General features: G+C 35.0%; 3 protein-coding genes across 5 annotated transcripts; 1 reads left to right on the forward strand and 2 right to left on the reverse strand.

The window, feature by feature from the left end:
* Window positions 1-5,891: 5,891 nt before the first annotated feature.
* LOC102619603 (uncharacterized) lies at window positions 5,892-11,494 on the reverse strand. Of its 2 annotated transcripts, XM_006481193.4 has the most exons (11): window positions 11,158-11,494; window positions 10,714-10,999; window positions 9,981-10,053; window positions 9,856-9,876; window positions 9,664-9,742; window positions 9,484-9,529; window positions 9,293-9,391; window positions 8,893-8,961; window positions 8,494-8,800; window positions 8,092-8,225; window positions 5,892-7,236 (listed from the first exon to the last, which is right to left on the reverse strand). In XM_006481193.4, the coding sequence occupies exons 1-11, from the start codon at window positions 11,166-11,168 to the stop codon at window positions 6,178-6,180; spliced, it is 2,184 nt and encodes a 727-aa protein (XP_006481256.2). In that variant the 5' UTR covers window positions 11,169-11,494; the 3' UTR covers window positions 5,892-6,177. The 2 variants fall into 2 exon arrangements, with proteins under 2 accessions (XP_006481256.2, XP_015386670.1); XM_015531184.3 differs by lacking the exon at window positions 9,856-9,876.
* Window positions 11,495-14,081: 2,587 nt separating this feature from the next.
* LOC102624230 (uncharacterized) lies at window positions 14,082-16,733 on the forward strand. Its single transcript, XM_006481375.3, has 2 exons — window positions 14,082-14,176; window positions 14,898-16,733. The coding sequence occupies exons 1-2, from the start codon at window positions 14,082-14,084 to the stop codon at window positions 16,579-16,581; spliced, it is 1,779 nt and encodes a 592-aa protein (XP_006481438.1). The 3' UTR covers window positions 16,582-16,733.
* A 76-nt stretch (window positions 16,734-16,809) lies between these two features.
* On the reverse strand, window positions 16,810-21,903 carry LOC102619898 (protein PIN-LIKES 6). 2 transcript variants are annotated; one of them, XM_006481194.3, is made up of 12 exons: window positions 21,612-21,903; window positions 21,226-21,501; window positions 21,040-21,119; window positions 20,815-20,939; window positions 20,176-20,297; window positions 19,615-19,806; window positions 19,415-19,498; window positions 19,186-19,260; window positions 18,500-18,600; window positions 17,812-17,864; window positions 17,347-17,535; window positions 16,810-17,159 (listed from the first exon to the last, which is right to left on the reverse strand). In XM_006481194.3, the coding sequence occupies exons 2-12, from the start codon at window positions 21,409-21,411 to the stop codon at window positions 17,038-17,040; spliced, it is 1,329 nt and encodes a 442-aa protein (XP_006481257.1). In that variant the 5' UTR covers window positions 21,412-21,501; window positions 21,612-21,903; the 3' UTR covers window positions 16,810-17,037. The 2 variants fall into 2 exon arrangements, with proteins under 2 accessions (XP_006481257.1, XP_006481258.1); XM_006481195.3 differs by lacking the exon at window positions 19,415-19,498.
* Between the last annotated feature and the right edge of the window lie 2,545 nt (window positions 21,904-24,448).

Consider the following 24,448-nt stretch of genomic DNA (forward strand, 5'->3'; position numbering starts at 1 on the left):
ATGAACCAGGAGTAAAAGAGTAAAATGCAGATGGAATGCCAAAGGAATTTTCTGCATGCACTATGTTACCCTGAAAACCAGAACCACCTTGAAAACCAAAACCTCTTGGTGAATTATAATTGTTGTTAAATTGTCCAGGGCCTCTACCACCACCATTAAAAAATCTTCCTCTTCCAAATTGTCCAGGAGGTCTAAAACCACTATTAAAGTTGCATCTACTATAGTTTTTCTGAGGAACAAATGATGAGTTGTATCTGTTTCTGCACTTATAAGCTCCATGTCCAGGTATGTAGCATATTTGACAAACAACATCAGAGAAGTTATTTCCATTGTTGAATTGTCCAGAACTATTACCAGAAGCACCACCATTAAAACCACCAAACCCTGAACTGTTTCCATTTCCAAAATTTCCTCCATAATTCTTTTGAAAACCACCATTATTTTTACCAGAATATGTGTTTCTTTGAGCAACATTAGCTGTCATATTATGCATTACATCACTAGTAATTTTCCCTCTCTTCTGTTCAATTCTAATTTCATGATTCAACAACAAGGAGTATAATTCATCCAGTGTTATCTTATCACCTCTAGCCAAGACAGCAGTCACTAAGGATTCATAGTCAGATGAGTCAAGACCAGTTAGGACATGCATAATCAAATCACTTAACTCTACTGGTTTACCAGCTAAAGCTAAAGTATCTGCTATTCGTTTGATTTTAGCAAAATAGTCAGCCATATGCATTGAACCTTTCTTAATGGTTTGGATTTGCATTCTTAGTGTTTGAATTCGAGCCTGAGATTGGGAGATAAACATATCAGTAAGAGTCTCCCAGAGTTGCTTAGATGTTGTACAATCGATCACTGTAGAGAGCAGATTTTGCTGGATCGATGACATCATCCAACTCAGCAGTAGTTGATCTGTCTTCATCCATGCTACAAACTCAGAATTTATAGATCTTGAGCTTCCAGTTGATACTACACTCTCAATATCACTCTCAGAAATGAGAAACTGTTCTGGACATTTGTTATCGCCATTAATGAAACCTTCCAAGCCATTTCCTTTCACAGTTGTAAGAACTTGCGTGCGCCAAAGAATGAAATTATTCTGATCCAGCTTGACTGGTGTAACAAAGCTGAAGGAAAGATTATTTTGATTTATATTCGTCATCCGAGGCTCTGATACCATGACAAAACTATAGAAAAGAGTTGTTTGGTTAACTAGAAAGCTTAAGAAAATGAAAGAGAAAGTGAAATGAATCTGTAACTTTATTAATATTTCTTCAACATAACATCTGAGTACAAGATACACGTTTATATAGCAAGCTTGAACCAACTCAACAATTCAGGTGAGCTGGATAACTAACTTGCCAAGTCAGCTTTTATGAGCTAATCAGCTGCAGTCAGTCATACTCTGCTGCTGTGCTCTGCTTTCGATATCACTAACAGGCACTAGTGCTAAAAATAAATTATAAATTGAAAACTCACAAGCTTCCGAGTTATATAGAATTTAAACAACAATATTTTTTGAATAAATTTGAGAAGCTGAAAAAAAAAGTATCTAACAATAAACAATACACTATTCTTAAGTGAACTAAGATTCTTGTACAAAATAGCAATATTATAAATTTAACTACACTAATATGTAAATCCACATATTGCCAGATTCAGTAAATGCCTTGGCAACCTACACATGCAAAAAGGAAAAAAAAAATATTATGATAACAGGAGACACAGACCACATACCATTTGTGCTTGAACAAAAGATGTTATATAACATTCAATTTTCTTGGCGTTCAAATTGATCCACACTGTAGTTGTTTGAATCCTACATTGTATGTTTATTTATTAGAGAACATATAGATAGTTATTTAAATAATCAATTCGAAAGGCTTTAAAAAAAAAGAATTAAAACCTGAATTAAGTGAGGCCATTGTCCAAATGCAACTGTTGGCAAAGATGAAGATGGACCATGCTATATAGATAAATATGCTCTATTAGTTAAAATAACTTAGAGATTTTTAAGTGGGTATAATGATTTTCAAGTGTTACCTGGTTCAAATGAGGCATTCGATCAATTCCTTGAAGGATGCTACTAAAACTTAAGTTATGAATCGATGGATTGAATGTTGAAAATTGTTGCAGGGCTATTGGATGTGATGGACCGTTAGTAGTTGCATTTTTCTTTTGCCCTGTATAAGAGATAACACTTATTAAAACAAATGAAGTTTATATTAAAAAAACAACTATTCATAGACCACTTTATGCAAAAAAAAAAAAAAAATTGTACCTTTTGTAGTCTTCCTTTTTTGCTTCTCCAAATTACTTTTTATTCTACCATCTTTGCTGGATTCAAAACCAATTTATCATTAACAAGAACATTATGATTAGAATGGTCATCCATTTTCTTTGAATTCTCGAATATACTCATTGTTTCCATATCATCCTCCCAAAGCTTCACTGTATGTGCTAATTGTTCTTTAACAATCCTTGTTCCAGAAACTCTCAATGATACTATACTATAAATTTCGGTTCTTGCGTGCATCAGTTCACTAAGACGCAATAATTGCCCAGACTGGGTATTGTTGCCTGATAACTCAGCTGTACAATTTCCCACCACAAGTCCCTTTTTTGCTTCTTTAGTCCACCTCTTTAATAAGTAACGTTGTGGTAAGTTCATGAAATTATGTAAATAAAAAACTTTTAGAGCATGACGACATAATATCCCCATCGACTGAAATAACTTACGAGAGCATGAAATATCCATTGTAGCTAAATTTTAATCAATAGTAAACACTCTTTGTTGCCCTTCTTCATTTGCTTTATATACATAAACCTCATCATTCTTAAAAATTTCTTCCATCCTCACGGCCATGCAACCTGGATATTCTTTTTCAAATATATTCAACATTTTATTCGTGTAAGTTTGTACTGCATGGCTTCAAATTCCATTTTTTTACTATGAGACAACGAACGCTATGCTTACAACTATAATAATCTTGCAACTCCTCTAATCGCACCTCTTTTGCTTCATTGTCATGGAAAACATTATCTGTACTCTCACTTCTCTGGGTTGACTTCATATTTGCAGAAAATGTATCCAAACTAAAAGCTGGACACCACTTCTCTTTAAGTGAATGCAACTTTCTAAGCCATGAGTGATCTTCTAATTTGAATTTTTTAATCATCTCAGCGACACCAATTTCATTTGCTAAATAGGAGTACGACTTTGATGCTCGTATCCCAGCATTAACCATAGACCTTATTACAGCCCCATGAGCACTAAGTATTTTTCGGCTAGATTTTAAAAATTGCCTTTCTTCAGGTTTTGCAAGTTCATGATTATGATATGAGTATATATGAGAAATTACCCACTCTCCATCATTGACAGTAAGTCGAATCATAACTTTACAACATGTTCTTGTTTCCAAGTTATTTACTTTCTTCACCTCACATAAATCTTCATCTAATTGAAATCCTTGTTTCGAACAAACAAATTCACGTTGCCGAATTTTATTTGATGTATCTCTTCGAATGTTCCATATGCAGATACTAAACCCTTTTCTCAAAGCATATTTATTGTATAAATCATAGGCTTCTTTGTCAGAGTTAACTTTCATCCCCACTTTGATGAGTTCTTCTTTGTCACTCGAATGATCAATTGATATTATCAACCTAGTCATTAGAAAATGACCATATTATTATTACGAATAATATAATTAATTCAAATAAAAAGAGAAGAGAACCATGGCACAGTAGAGTTAATTTTGCATTAAGAGAAAATAAAAAATAAATTAGCAATTACTTGCTAAATGGCAAAATAAATTGAGGGTTGGAGAGAGAATAATGAAGGAGTTTGCAGGAAGTTGAAAAGCCTTTCAAATCGGATGTTGTGACATTTCTAATTAAGCTAGTGGCAATGTTTTGCAAGAGAATAGAGATGCGAATGGGAATTAAGAGGAGCATCAAAGCAAGATTACCAAATGCTTGTTTTTGCAGGGCAATGAAGTTGTGAATGGAAACCAGGAGGATGATGAAATTATGCCCTTTGTAGGCACTTTGTTCAATTTATTATTTTTATAATTTCTAAATAAATTAATGTTTATTGGAATTTGGAGGAGGATAGAAGAATTTTTGAAACTAGAGCAAAAATAGAGAAAATGAGGGAATTGTTTGACTTTTAATAAGTTAAAGTTTAAAAATTGATTGACACGTGTAAAAAAAATTATTGGTTAGTGGTTCCACATCATTGGAGGACATGGAACATCATATGTACTGTAAAATTTCTCATTAAGTTCTATTGTTGATTGTTATTTATTTAGACTAAAATATGTCTCTTTTTTCTATTTTTTCTTTTTTAAAAAATGAAATTTAAAGAACCTTCCATCTTCTTTAACGTCATTTACCTCGTGCTTCTCATTTGTTAGCATTTCCCATGTGGCTTTTAATACAGAGAAATGTTAATTCATCAATCCTTTTTATTATCATTTTTAAAGAGAGAATGGAGGGTTTCTTAGTATATATAAATATGAGTGATGATGCAGCCACAAACTCTTGTACAAATTTATTTTATACAAACTAATGTGTTATCAATTCATTGATTGAATGAAAATACAAAATAATGAAAATAAATCATGTGGACCAAAAGATATTCAATTTAACTAATTTTATCATGCCACATCAGTTTGTACAAAAGTTTGTGGCTATATCATTACTCATTTAAATATACACACACATAAAAGTGATTAAGTGTATGATCGCGTACTTAATATTAATATTATTCAGTATTTAAATTCACATACAGATCTAGTAAGTAAAAATATGAGAATATTCTTAATAATGCAAATCGACTAGATAGATGAGAACCACGAGCATATAAACAACGGGGTCATATAATATTTTTATTCAAATAAACTCAAAACCAAATCATGAAAATCTCAATCAATTTCAAACATAAATCATTGTTATGATAATAACAATTTTCAAGTGAACAAATTTTTGATTAAAAAAATTAAAAAAATGAAAATTACAAAATTTTGAAAATAAACAAACACTAATTGAAATTTGCACAAAGGACAAAACTACCACTGCTAGCTGTTGTAGGGAGCATTATATTACAACATGTGGCAATATTTAAATATAGGCTATGGCTAGTTTGGAGAAACTCTAAAGTAGAACACGAATCATAACCACACATGTAAAGTTATAAATAATAAAAAATATGTTATAACTTTGATCGTGTGATTATGAAAAAATATTTTACTGTAGAGCAATTCTAACATAGTCGGACCCTTAAATATATTATGTGGAATTTTTTTTTTTTTTTTATGTGGCAAGCAAAGTCATCTCTTTGTAAGCTCACCTAATTTTCTTAGGGGAATGTACAATATTAACTTTTTAATTGTCGGAACAGAGAAAAAATTAAGAAATGGTTTGAATATATTTTTAAAGACAATAGGGGGGTTTTTGTGGCTTCCCCTAAACATTGGGGAACTGACAGTATTTTTCCCAATGGAACTATCTGAATCCAAATCCAACACGAAATCCGTTTTGCAACCAATAAACCGCACTTAATTTTGAGATCAGATCAGTTTTGTTCTCTCTGTAAATAAAACTAAAAAGAGGCTAAAAACATAAAAAGCTATTATAAATAAAAGTGGGGAAATCCTAAGTAGATAGCCACCACACGATATGACGGAGAAAAAAATAATGACAACCATGGCTGAAACCGAAACTGGCAATTGGTCAAATTCTGTTTGAAATTGCAAGTTGTATACAGTCATACAGCTGTGGCATGATTTTGTACCAGTTGTTGGTGTTTGCACTTAATGGATCTTTTTTCCAAAGAGGGCTGAAGCTCTTCCCGGTCCGCCCATGGTCTGACATTACCAGCTTGTTCGTACTCTATATACCATTCTCAGATTACAATTAAATTCAGAAGTCTGTCCAGATTGTTAATGTCTTCATTAATCTATGGCTTTATGGAAATTGATAACATGGATGGAATGGGGCCTGTCTCTTTCTTGTTTATCATTACATGATTATAATGATTCCTTTCACCTTATCTGACTTTAAATAAATCAAGATGCTAATAAAGAAATTAATTACTGATTCATAAATTGCAGAAGGGGACTTCTTTTGAGATCAGTTATCTATTTACCTTTTCTCTGCATGAATTTCTTACAGCTGAAGTACCAAATCAGTATGCTTGGAATCCAATGAGGATTGCTGATGATCGTCAAGTTTCTGGTAGCTCGTTTTGTCCAGAAATGACCTACCAGTTGGCAGCAATGATTTATCTCGCGTTGGGGTAGTAATCTGACCTAGTCGCGATTTCAGATATGATAGATCAAATGTAAACGGGGGAGCAAGTGGCAAATGTTGATTTGATTTTAAGTCTTGGCTTGACCTTGATGAATCATTCACTTCATGGCTTTGGCACTGTGCTGTACTGGCTTGATCATTTCGTCTTAAACATTGTGATCCTGGGTTGCTTATTGAGCCCTTTGTTTGAGGAGAAGTTGACATGCTCGTGGTTCGTAGTGGCCACAAAGATGATGAACTGTGGTTTTTTCTCAAGCTGAAACAAAGCAAATCTGAATGAGAATAATCTGAGGTTGACTTCAATGACTGAGCTTGATTATCCAACATACTCTTGTCTGAAAACATTGTCGCTGACAGGCTGCCCTTGTCTTTTAACCCAGCAACTGAAAAGTTCAATTCTCTGGCCGCAGCAGTGGGAGGATTTGAACCTGAAATAGCCATATTGTTTCTGCTCTTTTCAACCATTTCACTTCCTGAATTCTTCGTTGCACTGCTCCTGCAAATGTCCTCTTTGAAGGCGTGGGGAATATTCTTCACACCATTGGGTTCCACTTCTACAGAAGCAGCATAAATATCCATTCTGCCACCAACTTTACTACTGTCGCACAACTCTGTCCTACCACAGCTGTTTCCTGGGACAGTTTGATTCCCAAGATGGTGTTCCAATAAATTTTGAGACATTATAGAACCCGAGTTATTATCCAGAGCAGCCTGTCTCTGTTGGACAGAGGCATGTGCAGGAGGGTTATGACATTGTGGTGCCTGAAACCAACAGTTTGAACTTGAAGACTGAAAATTGGGAGCCTCAGCTGAACATCCATGCAACTTTCGCTCGGCAACCATTTGGGCAGTTGGTCCTAAATCTCTAACAAACAACATCAAGCTTTCTCTATAACCCATATCTTGCTGATTCACCTACATGAATGAGAAATGGATTTTCAGTTCAATATCAGAAAGCAGAAATTTTAAAATACTGGAAAAAGAAGCCAACTTATTAGTAAAAATCGGACAGTTATTGCATCCAACAAGCTTGGATTCATAAATCAGAAGGCCCAAGAACTGTACAGGGGCACTAGAAGTAAGGCCCACGATCTTTGTGGAGTTGCAATTGAATACATTTCACAGGCCCAACCAATGTTTTCAATTGGTTGGCCCAGCTAATGGAACCACCAACCTTTCTGGGAGAGAGACCAGATGTTTAAAGCAGTGAAAAAATAACAAAGGCAAGAGTTTGTACTCATGTAGTGTACCAATTGAAATGGAAAGGTATTCAGTATTCTTGCATTATGTGAATGCAACAGATTAGACATCAATGAATTATCTGACACCCTGTCAAGAAAAAAGAAAGGGAACTATATGATTGCGGGGGCTTTTAAACACCATGTATCTTTCAAGATGGAGCAACCACTGGAAGTAGGGTCCAAGAAATAAGGACCCAAAGATAACAACATAAAGATCAAAAGAACAACACTGACCATTCAATGCTTTCATCAAGTAGAGAAGGTACAATCAGTGGGTTCATTGATTAATGTTGTTTTGCTAGGATCAAAATATTTGGCACAATTCCGAAATGGGAATAACTCTTGTGCAGCATGCTTTGATCCCACAAGAAGGTCCATCTATCTCATGACTATTAGAGTGTATGATGTGTCTGAGTCATCAGCCTCATGTGAATTCCATGCACATATTATTTCATTGAATTTTAGGATACCCTTGGCACATAAAAACTAAATTATATGCCAAAATGTGACAAAAGCGGAAAACACTCACATGTTTGAGAGTTTTTGAATGATTATTACTTGACAAATCAGTTGAATCATTGTCATTGAGAAATAACGACCTAGGACTGTATGTACTACGTCTATCTGCTTCAGAAAAACTAGTTCTTCTACCACCTGTAGCACCTGTTAGAGAAGAAACCATCATTTAAAAGTCAACAAAATCTAAACAAGTAGAAAGCAGCAGCTATGATAAAAAGGGAATTTGCTCAAAAAAAGTTCAAGGAAGCTATAAAAATTCATAATGAAAGCTTCAATCAGAGCCACTAGCCGCTGAAGGTTTTGGACTTTTGGTACTTTATGAGAACTAATTTCTAAAATCTCATGGAAGTTTCAAAGTTCTCTATTCTGCAGAGTAATAATAAAAAAATTAGGAAGTTCACGAGAATTTTACCCAAAAGCATTTTATTATCTCTGGCAGTAAGAGTAGATGCTGCACTAGGCTTCTCAGGGTTTCTTTGAGATCTTCTCCTAAGAATTGTTGCACCACTCACAGTTTTTGACGATACGTTAGCAGTCATGCTATTGCTTCTGAATTTTGTAGCAGGCTTCAGAATTGAGCTACTAATTTGACCCTTTGGTTCAATTTGAGGTCTTCTACCAGTTCTTCGTCGTGTCTCTGAGAATTCCAATTCGAAATTGCCCGGGTCAGTTCTAAGAGCATGAAAAACCCTCTTGCTTAGTTCATGTATTATACGAGCCTGCAAGAGTTGAAAACAGTTGACAGTAAGGAGTCATCATAGAACTCGCAAAAAATTACTTTCAGACATTGACAGAGATTTAATAGTCATACCTGCCTGAAATAAATGGATCCTGAGGAATTGAAATGCATTGCATTTCCGGATATCAAAAATACATCATGCTGCATAATAGTCCTCAATCAGCCACATTACACATCAATGTTTGCAGTAATTTTTATAATATATAGATTATCATGTTTTCACATGTAAAACATCTCAGAAATATAACTCAAAAGCAACAATTATGATGATCCAACACCTAGATATTATATATCTCATCACTCTGATGAGAAAAGAATGATCCATGCGATAGAAGCTTTTGTGTTAGAAATTCATAAACTTGAAAGAAAGCATATAACATCAAATGACTGATCGTTTAATTGAATATCAAAGAATAGAAAGGAAAAGAATGCCTATTGTCCAGAACTTGAGACAGAATAAAAAAGAGCAAACCTCAAATTGGTCAAGACTTGTATACATCCCTTCATGAAGTTTAGCCCTCATAGTGCCAAAATCCATAGGCTCTTTGATGATTTCATAATAATCTTCTACCTAACCACAGCCAATGACTCATCATACATTGCTCAAGAAAGACAAAGGAACATTTATGATTTGACATTATGAACTAATAACCAATTCCAAACCTCTTTAGTGTCGACTGGTTCAGCAAATATTTCATGGGTGTCTTTCCTAATAAGAATAAAAATTTGATGCATCATGTGTAATAAACTTTGTTATAAAATTCAAACAAATAAACATTGTGATTTATCTTCCAAAATTTCAAAAAGATCCTTTTTTTTTTTTTTATTCAAAAGAATTCCCACCTTTGTAGTATGTTGAGGATAAGCTCAAGTACGCGTTTTTCTGGCATCTGTGGGGCAGATGGCACACTTGATGGTTGATCTGTTACAGTCATAAATATATCAAGAAGGGGCATTGATATATCACTATAGCTTGAAATGGCTGTCAACATTTAATATGTGGTAATGAGATGATTACAGGAACAAGGTTGGTACCTTGATGTCTGTCATCGCATGCTGGAAGTGATTTGTGTCATACAAGACAATAAATCTATCAAATGTGACAGAAATGTAGAAGTGGGTAGTTTACAAAAACATTTGCAAGATGCATAAAGTCTCACCACTATTACTCGGTTGATATTTAAGATTTTGCTCTTCACCATCTTCCGCGCCATTCGTATCGCCATCTTCAGACTATAAACGCAACAATATGAAGACTTGATACTTTTTACAATGGTAAAACATTACCTAGACTAAATTCTAGAGTCCTACAACTATAATCCTGTAGAAACAGGATTCCATATTGCTAATTCTGTTTGCTCAAATAACATAATGGCTCGCAAACCATTGAAGGAAATACAATGTTCGTTCAGCAAGACGGAACCACATCTCATAAATTTGGAGAAATTTCTCCATTCAGAATGCATTTCTCCAAATAAGATGCCTTGGAAATTCAGAGTAAGAAGCAAGAAACAAACTTCAGAATCTTTGTGTCGGTTTCTTAAAAGCTAAAATGTTGGTAACATCCATAAATAGAACAGAACTAAATTACATTGTGGAAGGGAAAAAACCACAGAACCAGTGAAAATCGAGAGAGAGAGAGAGAGAGAGAATCATTGCACAACAAACTAGGGTGAGTTTGTCGGTTGGCCGACAGTTATTTTTGTCTTCATTTGATTAAATACCTCTTCTAATACTAAAATATGAAAAATATGCAGAGAAATCAAACTGACTGAAATATAACTCAACATCCATTAACTAAAAGCCCACAAAAACAAAAGTACAACAGAAGCAAAGGCAAAGCAAGTACCCATGAACATTTACAGAAAGAGTGAAGGATGTGAAAAAGCAGACCTCTTGAGCAATAGGCGAAACAAAAGTAGTATTAGCAGCAGCAACATCTTGAAGGGGTTTGAGTTTTCTCTTTTTTCTGGCTCTAGTGCGAGAGGCTGGTCCAACAGCAACAGCAGCAGCAGCAGCATTAGCATCAGCATTAGCAGCCGTACTCTTCTTAGTACTGTCAACCTTCACGCGCCCCATTTGCTGCTGACCCTGACACTCATTCAAATTCAGTCCAGATATTCGAGGACTCCTCCTCACATTTGATTCTTTCCACATCATCGACATTTGTACTTTTCTCCTACATCACACATTGCACATCATTACGCAGCCCACCAAACCCCCCAAAAAGAGAAAGGAAAAACATAAACCCACATCATAAATTATTTATAAACAAACAAAATGCTGTAAAGCAAACATTTTTTTCACATGCATTTGTTATTTGCCCACCGAACCCACCTGGAAGACATTCTTGAAAACTGAAATGTGGGAGGTTAACAGGTGACTCACCTGATTTGCTTTATTAAAATAAAAATAAGAAAGGAAAAAAATTGGGAATGTAATGTAATTGGCAAAAAAAGATTAAAATTAAGAATGCGTTAAGGTGTACAGGTTGTAATTGATTTGGTTTCTGTTCCTTCTAGTGATATGAATATTGCAGACAAGGAAAATACATTAACCACATCAAAATTTTGTTCTTGTCTTGTTTTGCTTTGCTTCCTATCTTGCTTAAACCCAGCTGTTTGAATAATTAATAGGTAAAGAAGAAAATTTTAAAAAGAAAGTTAAAAGAGAACCGAAGAGCATGACATTTAACATGAGAGAGAGTTGAGTTGTTGTACTTTTTAACCTTGGAATCATAGTCAGACAGTTTACTGTTTGAATCATACACGCGCCATCATAGCGCGTGAACGATACTTGGCCCATCTATCCTAAAATGATGGGCCTCGTGTTACTACAGCCAGCCCAATTTAAAGGTTAGGTACTGGCTAGCCTGACTGTTTGGTACAGCAACTTATTAGGGATAAATATTTTGACTCCCCTAAATTTTAGTATAATTACACTTTAGTGCAAAAGTAGTAGATAATTCTCAAGATTTTTAGCGATGCCAAAATACCCATTAAGTAGTGGTAGGCATACTAATTAATATGGTATTTATATTTTATTTTATACTTAATGTTGATTTTCACATTTTATATTATATTAATAACATGTTAAGGATAAATATTTTGTCTCCTCTAGATTTTAGTATAATTACACTTTAATCTAAAAAGTATCCGGTAATTTCCAAGGTTTTTAGTGATGTGAAAATACCCATTGAGTAGTGCTAGACATACTAATTAAGATGGTATTTATGTTTTATTTTATAATTAATGTTGATTCACACATTTCATGTTATATTAATAAGTTTTTTTTATTATTAAATATATATCAGTTTACCACTCTTATGTTAATTTATTTATTTTACATTTTATTTACAAGTCTTACGTTTTATTTGCATCATTTATATTTTATTTTACACTTAATGTTGATATACAAGTTTTGTGTCATATCTATAAGTTTTTGTTTTATTTACTAATAATACATTAATTTACCTATCTTATGTTGATTTACTTATTTTACATTCCATTTACAAGTCTTATGTTTTATTTACTTAATTTTATGTTTTATTTTGCACTTAATATTGATTTATAAGTTTTATGTTATATCTATGAATTTTTGTTTTATTTACCAGTATTACACCAGTTCACTACTCATATGTTAAATTACTTATTTTACTTTCTATTTACAAGTCTTATTTTCTATTTATATAATTTATGGTTTGTTTTTCATTTAATATTAATTTACAAGTTTTATTTTAAATTTACATGTCTTATATTTTATTTATAAAATTTATATTAAATTGGCTATTGATGTCGTGATTTTAATTACAGTATTATATAATAACCCATCGAGTGAATAATAAAATAATATAAGTAATTCATTTGAAATTTATAAAAATTTATTAACTATTTGATGTAGCAAATACCTCACATGTTATATCATTTGTGAATTGTGATGAAATTTGTGATAAACTTTTGAATGTCTTTAATTAACACAAGAGTTTAGAAAACATCTACTCATTTTGCACAATAGCTGGAGTAAAGTGTAATTATATCAAAATATTGGGGCAGAAAATAGAGTTATTCTCAACTTTCATCATATGATTATAGTGAGAAGGAAGACGGAGTTGGTGGGTCATCTCTTTGGATCGGCTCTCATAGACTAATACACGTAGTTAGCGAGGCTCCATCTTCTATTGTAGATTAGAATTATAAAAGTGAGAAAAAAAAAATGAAAAAAGAGACTTAGTTTAATATCATATCCTCCCTTTTCTCCAGCTAACCCACATTTTTAATCCTTTCAGTTTTTGTGTCTATTATATACATATTTTCTTTTCTTGTTGATAGGCCACAATTTTACAAACCCATTTCCGTACTCGACCTTTGCTTGTCATTGAGTTACAGATTTACGTGCTGTCTTGTGAGCCTGAAGATCGGACCATGTTCTTCACCATTTTGTTTTTCTGGTAATTGTTCTTTTCTTACTTGTATTATATGATTTATTATTCATGTTTTTACCTTTTATGCGCTTCAGCTCAAAGTTTTCATCTTTGCTTTGCTATGTAAGGAAATTTTGGCATTTGTTTGATGCTATCGTACAATTGACTTCATGTTTGGATACAATTTGGTCACAATTTGGGAATTTTTTTCTTTTATGAGAAAAATGCTCTTTTCTTTTTCAATTACTTTTTTTTTGGGGGGTGGGGGGGGGGGGGGGGGGGGGGGGGGCAATGAATGGAGTCCGGTGTTGTCAATTCTTGGTGTCTTTCCAAATTCTATTATGAAGTTAATTTGTTTTGCGGAAATGGGTTCTGGGATAATTGAGGAAAAGGCTCGGTTTTCATGCCGCATCTTTGTCCTGCTCTGGTTGTTGATAGCTCCAGAAAAAAGGGTGCTTAAAAGAGCAATCTTTTATTGAATGAGGGCTATTGGCAGAAACTTGAGGATTTTACTTTGCATTGTGAGGACTGAGGAGAAAGTTTCAAATATTTGCTTGCCCTTTGGAGAATACAATGAGCAGTAAAAAATTTAATGCAAGGTGCTTTTTTTTTTTTTTTTTGAGTAGAAGTGAACTACAGTGGCATTGAAGATTCGTCAGATGACAATGTACTCTTTATTTTCTTATTTATACATATACATGGAGGGAAGGTTCCAATTATAGTAGCATGAAGAATAATTCAAAGGTTTTTCTTTCTTCAAGGATAGTGAATTACTATGTGAGGAGATGCTTTTGAGTAGCCTTCTTGTGTTTTGTGTGCGCCAGACTGCCTGTAACTTTCTATGGATGAGATTTTGTGCAGTAGTTTGTCTGGCCACGTCTTAGGCTTTGTTTCCCAGGAAATTCTTGCAGCAGAAAATCGGGAATTTGACCTAAAGTATTCTTTTAGAACAAAATTGCTGGTGCATGGACGGATGTTCGATATCAGCTAATCACCTCTTTTTTTCTGGAATTGATAGTTCATTATATATAGCTTAATTTCATGCTTGATTTCAACCACTTCAAAGTTGTTTGCAAATATTCATGGATGGGTTATGTGTTTCATGCTTCATTTCAAACACTTCAAAGTTGTTTGCAAATATTCATGGATGGGTTATGTGTTTCATGCTTGATTTCAACCCCTTGAAAGTTGATCCTAAATATTCATGAATGGGTTATGCATATCGTTTGTAACAGGTTGAATAAAAGAAACCAGCACATCATACATTAAAATCCAGTATGCAATATCGAAGTATATTAGATTATTGTGGTTATCGTGAACAAACCAATCTTAGGGTGTAGGTTACGACATATATTGATAACTTGAGCATTTACATTATATTGGTTCTCATGTTATGTAGGAGGTTGAATAAAAAAAACTAGCACATCATACATTAAAATCCAGTATGCAATATTGAAGTATTTTAGATTATTGTAGTTTTCGCGAACAAACCAATCTTAGGGTGTAGGTTACGACATATATTGATAACTAGAGCATTTACATTATATTGGTGTCAACTTGGCCTTTGTGTCTGCACGTCATTGTATCATTTGCTTTGACTGCACTCCGTTTATCTTTTATTGATCTCATTTTCTTTATTTTGGTTACATGGATGTAGACTTGCAAAAAAATTCAGTACGTCCTCATTGTCCACAGCCCTTGGCCTAATGGATGGTGATTTGGTAGTTGACCATTCTAGTCAGTTGGCTTCATGTACACTATGCAGGAGAACCCTTGTGCCTGACAACGAGTCAGTTGATGATCATGAAAATATGCATTTATGTGGGGACTGTAAATTTTTATTTCTTGAAGATGTTGGGACACCGACTCACGACTCTCATCGGAGGCTACCTCCTAGAGGAAGGAGGACGAGGTATAGCAGTAGCGAGTCTGTTGAAAATATTTTCTCACATCAGTTCTCGCATATGATTAATTTTGCATTGGAAAACCAACCCATTATCTCTGGGCATGAGGATCAATCCATTGATGGTGATGCTAGTGCTAGGTTATTTCAGCCTTCTGGCTCCCGTACATCTCCAAGTGATTCTCGAAGATGGCGACGGATTGTCTCTGATGCTGAAAGTGACGGTCTGGATTCTCTTTATCCGGAGAGTGAATCAAATCTTAGTTTCAGCCGCTATAGAGTTTTACATGGTGAGAGTGATGCTGTCTCTTATAGTGCTTACGGAGGCGACTCTGATGCATCGGTGGATGGCCATAGTTTCCTTGATAGAGACATGTTTATTCCACCAGAATATGGAAGCATTTTTGATAGTGACTCTGATATTGATCCAATGCATGCTGGTGGCCACCAGCAATGGAACTCAGATGATCCTGAAGAAGAAGAGGAAGAGGAAGAGGAAGAAGAGGATGGGGAATGGGAAGAAGCTGACATGGAGGAAGACACCGTTGAATCTGTGGTTGTAAGACCTCAACTTCGAAACTATTTTTCCAGTCCCAGTGAAAGAAATGTCCCAGTTAACAGAAGTTGGCCGTTTCAGTCACCTGAATTTGAGGGTATATTTCGTTGGAGAACTAGGGAAGGTAGACGAAGGTTAACCCGTAATATATTTGCTAACTTGGAGGAAGTGGAGTTAATTGGGACTTCTGGTGGGGATTATCTAGATGCAAGAGGCTTTGAAGAACTTCTTTCACATCTGGCTGAGACTGACAACTCAAGGAGAGGAGCACCTCCTGCTGCCGTGTCTTCTGTAAATAGTCTACCTCGAGTAATTGTTAACAAGGAACATCAGAAGCAAGAAGATCTAGTCTGTGCAATCTGCAAAGATCTTTTACCTTCTGGCACTGAAGTAATCCAGCTTCCATGCTTTCACCTATATCACCAGACCTGTATTTTGCCGTGGCTGAGTGCACGAAATTCATGCCCACTTTGTCGGTATGAGCTTCCAACTGATGACAAAGAATACGAGGAGGGAAAGCAAAGCATAAGCAGTAGAATAGAGGTTCACGGAATCCAGCAGCATGGTGGAATTGAGGACAGTTCCTCTGATGCCTCAGATGAAGCTGAATCTGTTGAGGCTCGTGAATTTGGTCTGGGAAGATCTGGACTGAGAGATCTACCTGCAGTTAGCAACTCCGGCAGGGAGAATGGTAGAGGAAGATGGTTTCTTCTTGCGGCTTCTCCTATTGTCAGTCTGGTGGGCTTTGTTCTGGTGTTGTGGTTAGGCAATCCTCCGACTGCCAGATGGGGGCCAGTGACCCAGCCTCAAATTAGTTTTCACAACTCTGCTTCTCCAAGCCGAAGGGAGAACAGAAGCAGGAGATGGTGGTCTCTCTTTTAAACGGTTTTAAGGGTTCTGGTAGATAATTAATTATAGGCTTTGACTTGATTGGTTGCTGTTCGTGTTTGTAATGTGGTATCACCGGTTGTGATGATTCAGATGCAGGTGTTTGTTTCAGTCAAAACTTGTTAGTGAAAGTTGGTGCACGCAAATATTTTCGTCTGCAGTATTTATAGTTCTCAATTGCGTTTGTTCTTGGTTGATTGATAAGAAGAAACAAAGAGCTAATGATTTTAAATGAAATCTTAGTAGAATGAAAATTGAAAAGATAAGCTTCCTCTTAATCACCCTTCTGAACGAAGTGCGATTCAATGAATGGAAAAGAAGGGCGACGAGATTGCCCCCTCTTCCCTGCGAAGAAAAGCTTCCGAGTATTAAATTAATCTACTCAACTATTAACATTAATTGGCAGGGAATAAGCAATAACAGTTGATAAAGCATCAATTTGATGCACCTTTAAAACATTAAGTTGAGGTAGAGAATAATCCATCCAGCCATTGAGAAAACTGCAAATATATGAACCCAGAACAGGACTGCAGCTGCCTCCCTTCCACAACCCCGTAAACTGGACACAGCACCTGCAGATCAAGATCAAATTATCACGCAAATCAGTGCTACTCACTACATATTTCAGCCAAAAGATATAAACTTGAAACCACATATGCATTGCCCGTAAAGCCGAAATATCATGACTATTAGTTTCAATATTTGAATTATACTATTTAGCTGCTAATAGAAGTTCAGAAAATAGAATTGCATATTTACCAGAAAGAACTGATGTGGGCATTGTATGCTGAAGGAGTAGGACAAATTTGAACATCTTATCACCAGCAGGGATGAACCCAAGCTTATCAGCTAATGTGACGATGCCAAGTCCTGCAGGAGGCACCAAAACCAACCTCCCGAAAATAATAGCAGCTGTTGTCCGAAAACCAAGTTTTGCACTTCCAGGTCCTGAAAGCATAACAAAGAATAGCCACATTTAAATCATATCCTAAAGTGGTACAACAATCAAACTCCAACAATAACTGAAACGATAAAAGAAGTATCATAGCACATCACGTATGCAGACATTATAAGTTCCATTTTTTTAAGTACCAATGCCTTCAAATCTAGTATCAAAATATAGGACTCTTAAGACGAAGTATACTTTTTACACTTTATTTCTGGACACAATAAAAGAACAGCCACAGAGAAGATAAAAAGATGACTATTAGGAACACATCTTACCATCAACAAGGTTACCTCCTAATGCCAGCAAAATGCACGGGATCATGGCCTCCCTGATGATCGAAAACATCGTGAGCAATGTTATAAAAAATGTAGAACAGAAAGAAAAAGAAATAGAGAGACAATAGAAGAGAAAAAAAAAATGATCAGACATCACAGATTCAAAATAGAAGAGACAGAAATTAGAGAAAGGTTCAACAGAAGAAAATCATGAAAAATGAGATACAAAAGAACAAGAAGAAATAACCAAGAATGCATCATTTCATTCATCATGCCAAAAATAAACTTAAAAGATACATCTTATCCATTTATTAAGACAAATAAATCTCATCTATCTATTAACATAAACCCAACCTATGTATTAAGATAAACCAATAAATATTCAAACCCTATTCAAATAATTAACCGAATCATTATGAATTCAACATGAAAATCCATAGTTTGTTTTATAACTATATGCTTAAATTTGATTCTTAATTCTGCATGACCACTCTTTTCAACTTTTTAGATCATAACTTTTGGCTTCGCCAAAACTAGTGTGTCTATCCGCTACTTGCAAGCATCATCAATAACTGCTCAACACATAACAGACTAGCAATCAACAGAAACAGCAAAAGTGCGTCTAAAGGAACAGCTACAAGAAAGCACAAAGCAAATTGTTTTTCTGTGTAACTGCAAACAAACATACCCAAGAATAATACAGCTGTCAGTGAAGAAGAAAAGTGGAGCATCATCTGTAAATATCAGCTTCTTAAGGAAGGGTACCGCACCAATTCCCATGGCAAGGATCTGCAGCAAATAGGAGCACAGCAATTAACAAAAGATGAGGAAAGAACCACACTTCCTTCAACAGAAAATCCAGTTATAAAGGCAACCTAATTCATACAGTCATACTAGGAACATTAACAAATCATTCAATGAATAAGCATAGTCAATAGAGAATATTCAAAAGTCAGGGGTAGGTTATAGCTCATATGCAGATCTATTGGTGTAGAAGTTCATTGGACATAGAATCAAAATCGGTTCAATTTTGAAGATTCGAAACAAAAATTTAGAATCAGGGAGTCTACCTATCTGTCAACATACTGGGAACACATCCAGAACATGTGCCTTCTAACAATTTTCTAACCTTAAGCAAACATGTCATTCCAGCTTCAATTATAAATTGTGAGAATCGTACTACCACAATTCATATTTACAAGCATCAGAGTGGTCATGAAACAAATAATTCCAACCTTATGGATGCACATCTAGATAAAGTTTTGTCGCAATACTGTTATTATCAAGAGCAAGTCTGGTTACTATGGTAGCACACAACTTGAAAGAGGTGGGGGAAGTTATAAAGAGAAACTAATCAGCTGAGGTGAAACTTACCGAAGCAATGATAGGAGGTTGAAGGATTTGCTTCAGCTTCAACTTCTCATAAATGAAAATCAGAACCTCTGCAATCTGCATCAGGAAGCATTACATGAGACTGACACCGTTGATCATAGAGGGAAAAAAATCAATAAGAAAGCTATACATTTGACTGGAAAAACTGTGAATGTTATTCAGTTGAGCCAGAGAAACAAAAAGTTGAATACACAATCCAGTTGATTCTTACCTTTCCTCTCTTTGGATTTTTTGAATCTTTTGGTCCAGCCTCCTCAATCAGCAATGGAATCTGTTCAGTGGCAGGAGTGGCATCCTAGAGGAAAAAAAATCAATAAGAAAGCTATACATTTGACTGGCAAAACTGTGAATGTTATTCAGTTGAGCCAGAGAAACAAAAAGTTGAACACACACAATCCAGTTGATTCTTACCTTTCCTCTCTTTGGATTATTTGAATCTTTTGGTTCAGCCTCCTCAGTCAGCAATGGAATCTGTTCAGGGGCAGGCGTGGCATCCTTTGAAGAGTTCTTGATGGGAAGGCTTTCTTCGTCAATGTCAAAGGTACCTTCAGGTGGAGGTGCCAACATGTGAAATACATATGTGTACAGGATGATCGCACCAACCTACACATGCACATTTAAATTAATTTAGACAACAGTTACAACCAGACAAAAGAAAACCTGACTTTAATTTGCAAGACCAAACAGCAACATATCCAGTAAACGTCCAGTTTTATGACAGTGTGAACAAATACTGCTGCATTAGACTCAGGCTCCTTTGCATTAAAAACAACACCTAAATCTTATACATACGTGTTGCAGGAGACAAGATAAAACCAATAAAAGTTCATAAGAATAAACAATTCAATGTCATCTAAAAATTTCTTCTTCATGAACAGGTACGTGTGCAGTCACTAATTCACTACTTGTGTGCGTGTGCCGGTACATAAAACGAAGAAAATGTCTGAATAAGTGAGAATTCCTGAAACATACCCACTGTCCAAATGAAATATAAGCAGTCATCTGTGTGCTACATGTTTCTGGTTCAGCAAAAGGATTGGACGGGTCTCTACATAAAGCTGCTATCAGAACAAGTGGCACGTTGCCAATATTCCCTGTAAAATTTTCAATATTAAAACCCATGTAATTGAGGAGACCCAAAATGCTTAAATGCTAATACAAGTAAAAGAAACAGATGTAGCATGTGTAGAAATGCTGCATGGGAGTTTATATAAGTTTATAAGGAATTAAAGGGTTTATCATATACTAAAGATACCATACTAATATTACTTCTTCTGCTGGGTAGATATGATTAAGCACCTACACCTATAAGATAAAGCCTCTTGAGAGGACTGCATTCTCTGACACAATAACGTGATAACGTTGAAGCTCCTAATTCTAGGGAATTAGCAAACATATGCTTTCTCACAAGGAGAATCAAAATATGGTCCGCCACAAGTCGGAGGCAGATACTTTTCTTCGGTTATGTCTATCGAACATCATTACCTCCCATCATTCAAGTAATTTAAAGCTTGACCTCAGTTGAAAGCCAATAAAAGAACCATAATCAAGTATAGCACAGAATGCATCTGATGCAAACACCAAGGCATGTTCCAAAAGAAATCGGCTTACCAATTCCAATGTGAATTATGGTAAACTTGAAGTACGGGTATGGAGGACGAACTATATAAGCAATAGCTAAACCTATTAACGAGCCCGAAATTGTTCCCAGAACAACATTGATAGGAATGAACCACCTGAAACAAGACAACAAGATTCCAACTTCAGTAACCCTTTCGCTAATCGCGAATCAAACTAAACAAAAACAACAACAAAAAGCTACACAATTATTCTTACCACTCAATCATTTTCTGTAGAGTAATAGCTTGTCCAAGTTGTGAAAAAATCAAACATGGAAGCAAAAGTGTAAACACCAACTGCATTACAAGAACAATCAAGACTCCACTCCATTAAAAACAGATCAATAAAAAGCCATCAAATTCATAAACCCAAAACAGACAAAGATTGAAACTTGAAACTGACCCCATTCAAAAGCTTTCTCCCAGAAGCAGGCAAGATGTTAACATACTTAGACGCCATGAGAAATCCCAGAAAGCAAATAGTGAAAACTTTTGCAATTGGCAAAACTGCAATCTTTACCGTTCCTAACAGAGACTCTCCTCCAGCCTTTTGAGTTTCCATAATCATTCTCCCTATAAATTCCCTCATGTTTTTTTTTTTTCTCTATTTTTCTTTCCCAGCTCGATTTTCCAAATTCTCTGAAGAGAGATACACAAATCTTTAATAATCTCCTTGCAGCTGCCCCAACAAATCAAAATTAAAATCAATCAATCAGATAATTACACAAATTCAATTAATAATGCGAAATCAAATCAGACAGTATTCGAATTGAAACTAAACTCAATCACCTGAGATGCTCGGTGAGTAATTTGAAATGCAATGAAATTATTGAGAAATTGGGAAAGAAAAAGGCATCATATATCTGTAATTATATAATTACACTAACGATGACGTAGATGGAATCTGGAGTTTGTTAAACTGGCTTGCAATCAATTTCGTCCTTTTGAGTAACACTGAATTCAAATTACCAAACCGCCCCTGATTTTACTCTAGCTGCCGTGTTTACCCTCGTTTGACTGTTATTCCGTACCAACGGAAATTTCTTCCCGCTGCACACAACATGCCTTGTCAATTCTTTAATCAGTGTTATTCACGTTTTAAAAAATTAAAAAAAGGGAAAAAAACAAGTTCTTTTATTTTTCTTTTCTGTGGCCCTCCTGTTTCCTAGTGCCTTTTCTCTCTCTGCACTTTGCTAATTTATTTCATTTGACAACTTTGTTAAATAACAACAATTTGTTCTTGAAAACCTCCCATACAGGTAGACTCCAGGTAAATGTTAGTCTTTTCGTCTGCTTGGGGACACTGACTGTGCCATCCAACTTTGTTTTCCAACATCTTATTTACGGTGAAATTAATTTCCTTTGACAAATTTAAATAAAGTTAAGGTTTAGTTCTATTAATAAGTGGTGGTCTTCCTAGTTCCTAACCCCAAGTTTTGGGTTCAAATTTCAACAAAAGAATTATATGCACAACATTTACCCCAGCAATTGGACACCGTCCGCAGCGGGTTTATCATTACTAAATCACACCCGCACAAAATTTAAATTATTAAACCCACTCGTAATCCACTGTGGGTTTTAATTTTTTAAAAAAAATCAATCCGATGCGGGTTTTGACAATTACCAAACTCGCAATGATACTTAACAGATTTTTTAGGGGTTTCTGCATTTAAAATCACATATGTTCAATATGTAAATTTATAATAATAATCTAAAATTACACGTAACATACTCAATTTTAAATTTAACCAATAGAAATGGAAAATTAAAATACGCAAATCCATAAAAAAAGTCATAAATTAGTATTTAAAAATAACTATTATTATTTCACATTATCATTCAACACAAGCTCCAAGAGAAGATCTTCATTTCATTCACCACCATTAGCACCCATCCAATATGATACCTACAATAATGATTAAAATTAATATTTTCTAAAGAATAATACTTTTTAAAAACTAATCCGAAGAAAAAAATTATAATAGTGAAATAATTCATGCATTAAGTTAAAGAAAATTCAATCAAAATTATAATAAATATATAAGTATATTTTTAGATTTAAATTTTTTTAATTAAAATTAAATTAAACAATAATTAAAAAAGCTGCGGGTTGGTGGATACTCATATATTTAGCTAATACCAAGTTCATCTACAACCTAATGCGGGTTTCAATTTATAATACAAAACTCACCCGCAACCCACAAAGTTACCCACAGCCGGTGGATTTTGACGGGCAAAATTGAACGGATTTGCGGATACCATTGCCATCCCTACACAGCAGCAATTCAAAATAGAAAAATACATATGTGTGTGAGTGTGTCAATGTATAAAACATTGAAAGTCTATCTATATATTAAGACAAATTTTTGTGTTGTCGTCGGGTAAATTTTAAATTATTAAAATTGGCGATCCTAAATATGTTCAAATGCAAGGACAGTATTAGGTGTGACGACAGATTGATGAAAATTATAACTGAAAAAGGAAAAAAAAAAGGGGAAAGCGGGTTGTGTCGACTCCACCTTCTAGTCACAACCAAGTCCGGTTTTGGCTTTTGAGGTGTAGGTTAGGCCAACGAGCGGAGCGGTACATAAAGATCTTCAAAGATAGGTGTGGTCGCGCAAGTGCAACTTTTGACGGTTAAATAATTGATAATAAATAAAAACGACAGGATACTTTCCACATGAAACCAAACCGGACTCCTAATTTTAAAAGATATCATTACATTAGTTTACAACATCTGCAAGCTGCTGCTAATTTTTCTTTTTTTTTTTCTAATTTTGGATTATAATAAAAATAATTAATTAATTAATTACCTAAGAGTACAAATATATTGACTAGTGAAAGTGACATACAATAATAACAAGTAGATGAAGCAAATCGCGTATTACGGTACGTAGTGGGTACTGCCACCGTGTGGAGTTTTAGTTTTGTGGTGATACATGCTTCCAGTTTCCTCAAACTGGATTGCTTGCTTGCTACAGTTTGCTTTCGGTGATTGTTCAATTTCATGGGATTTTTTTTTTTGCAGGTTCACAACAGCAAAAGTTCAAATCAATCATAAGAATGTCCGGTGAATGGGTAATAACTTTTTCCTTTTTTTCTTTTTTTGGAGGGGGCCAATGAATTAAATGTGGCGGCAAGAATAAGCCATTGGACAAGGTTTACTTGCAACCTAACTACAATTTATAAAAAAATTTAAAAAAATATATATACATGGCGCTTTTATGTCCATATGTAGTTGCGAAAGCTGCAGTATCGGGGGGACATGTGGACGTGGGGCGCCGCGCCAGATTGGTGAGGGACGCTGGAAGCTTCATGGTCCATACTCTTTACGATTTCACTCGCGCACGCGGCAACGAAGTCACATTCAATATTTTTGACGATCGGGGTCACGGGTTTCCCACAATACCCTTGTGAATCGTGACGCCAGTATTGCATTTGTTTGCAGAGTTACAGCTCACTCACAAACTTGGTTGTGGGTCTCACTCGGATCCACAGCCAAACACTATTTAACACTATTCATGTGAGGGCTGTTACTTACAGAATCTGTAAGTTAGCCCTCTCCTTTGTTTGCATTCATGTGTGGGACAGAATCCGTACTGCTCTGTCGTTAAATTACAAATCTA

This window comes from Citrus sinensis, chromosome 6, assembly GCF_022201045.2.
Source record: "Citrus sinensis cultivar Valencia sweet orange chromosome 6, DVS_A1.0, whole genome shotgun sequence".
In the NCBI taxonomy this organism is placed as follows: Eukaryota; Viridiplantae; Streptophyta; class Magnoliopsida; order Sapindales; family Rutaceae; genus Citrus; species Citrus sinensis.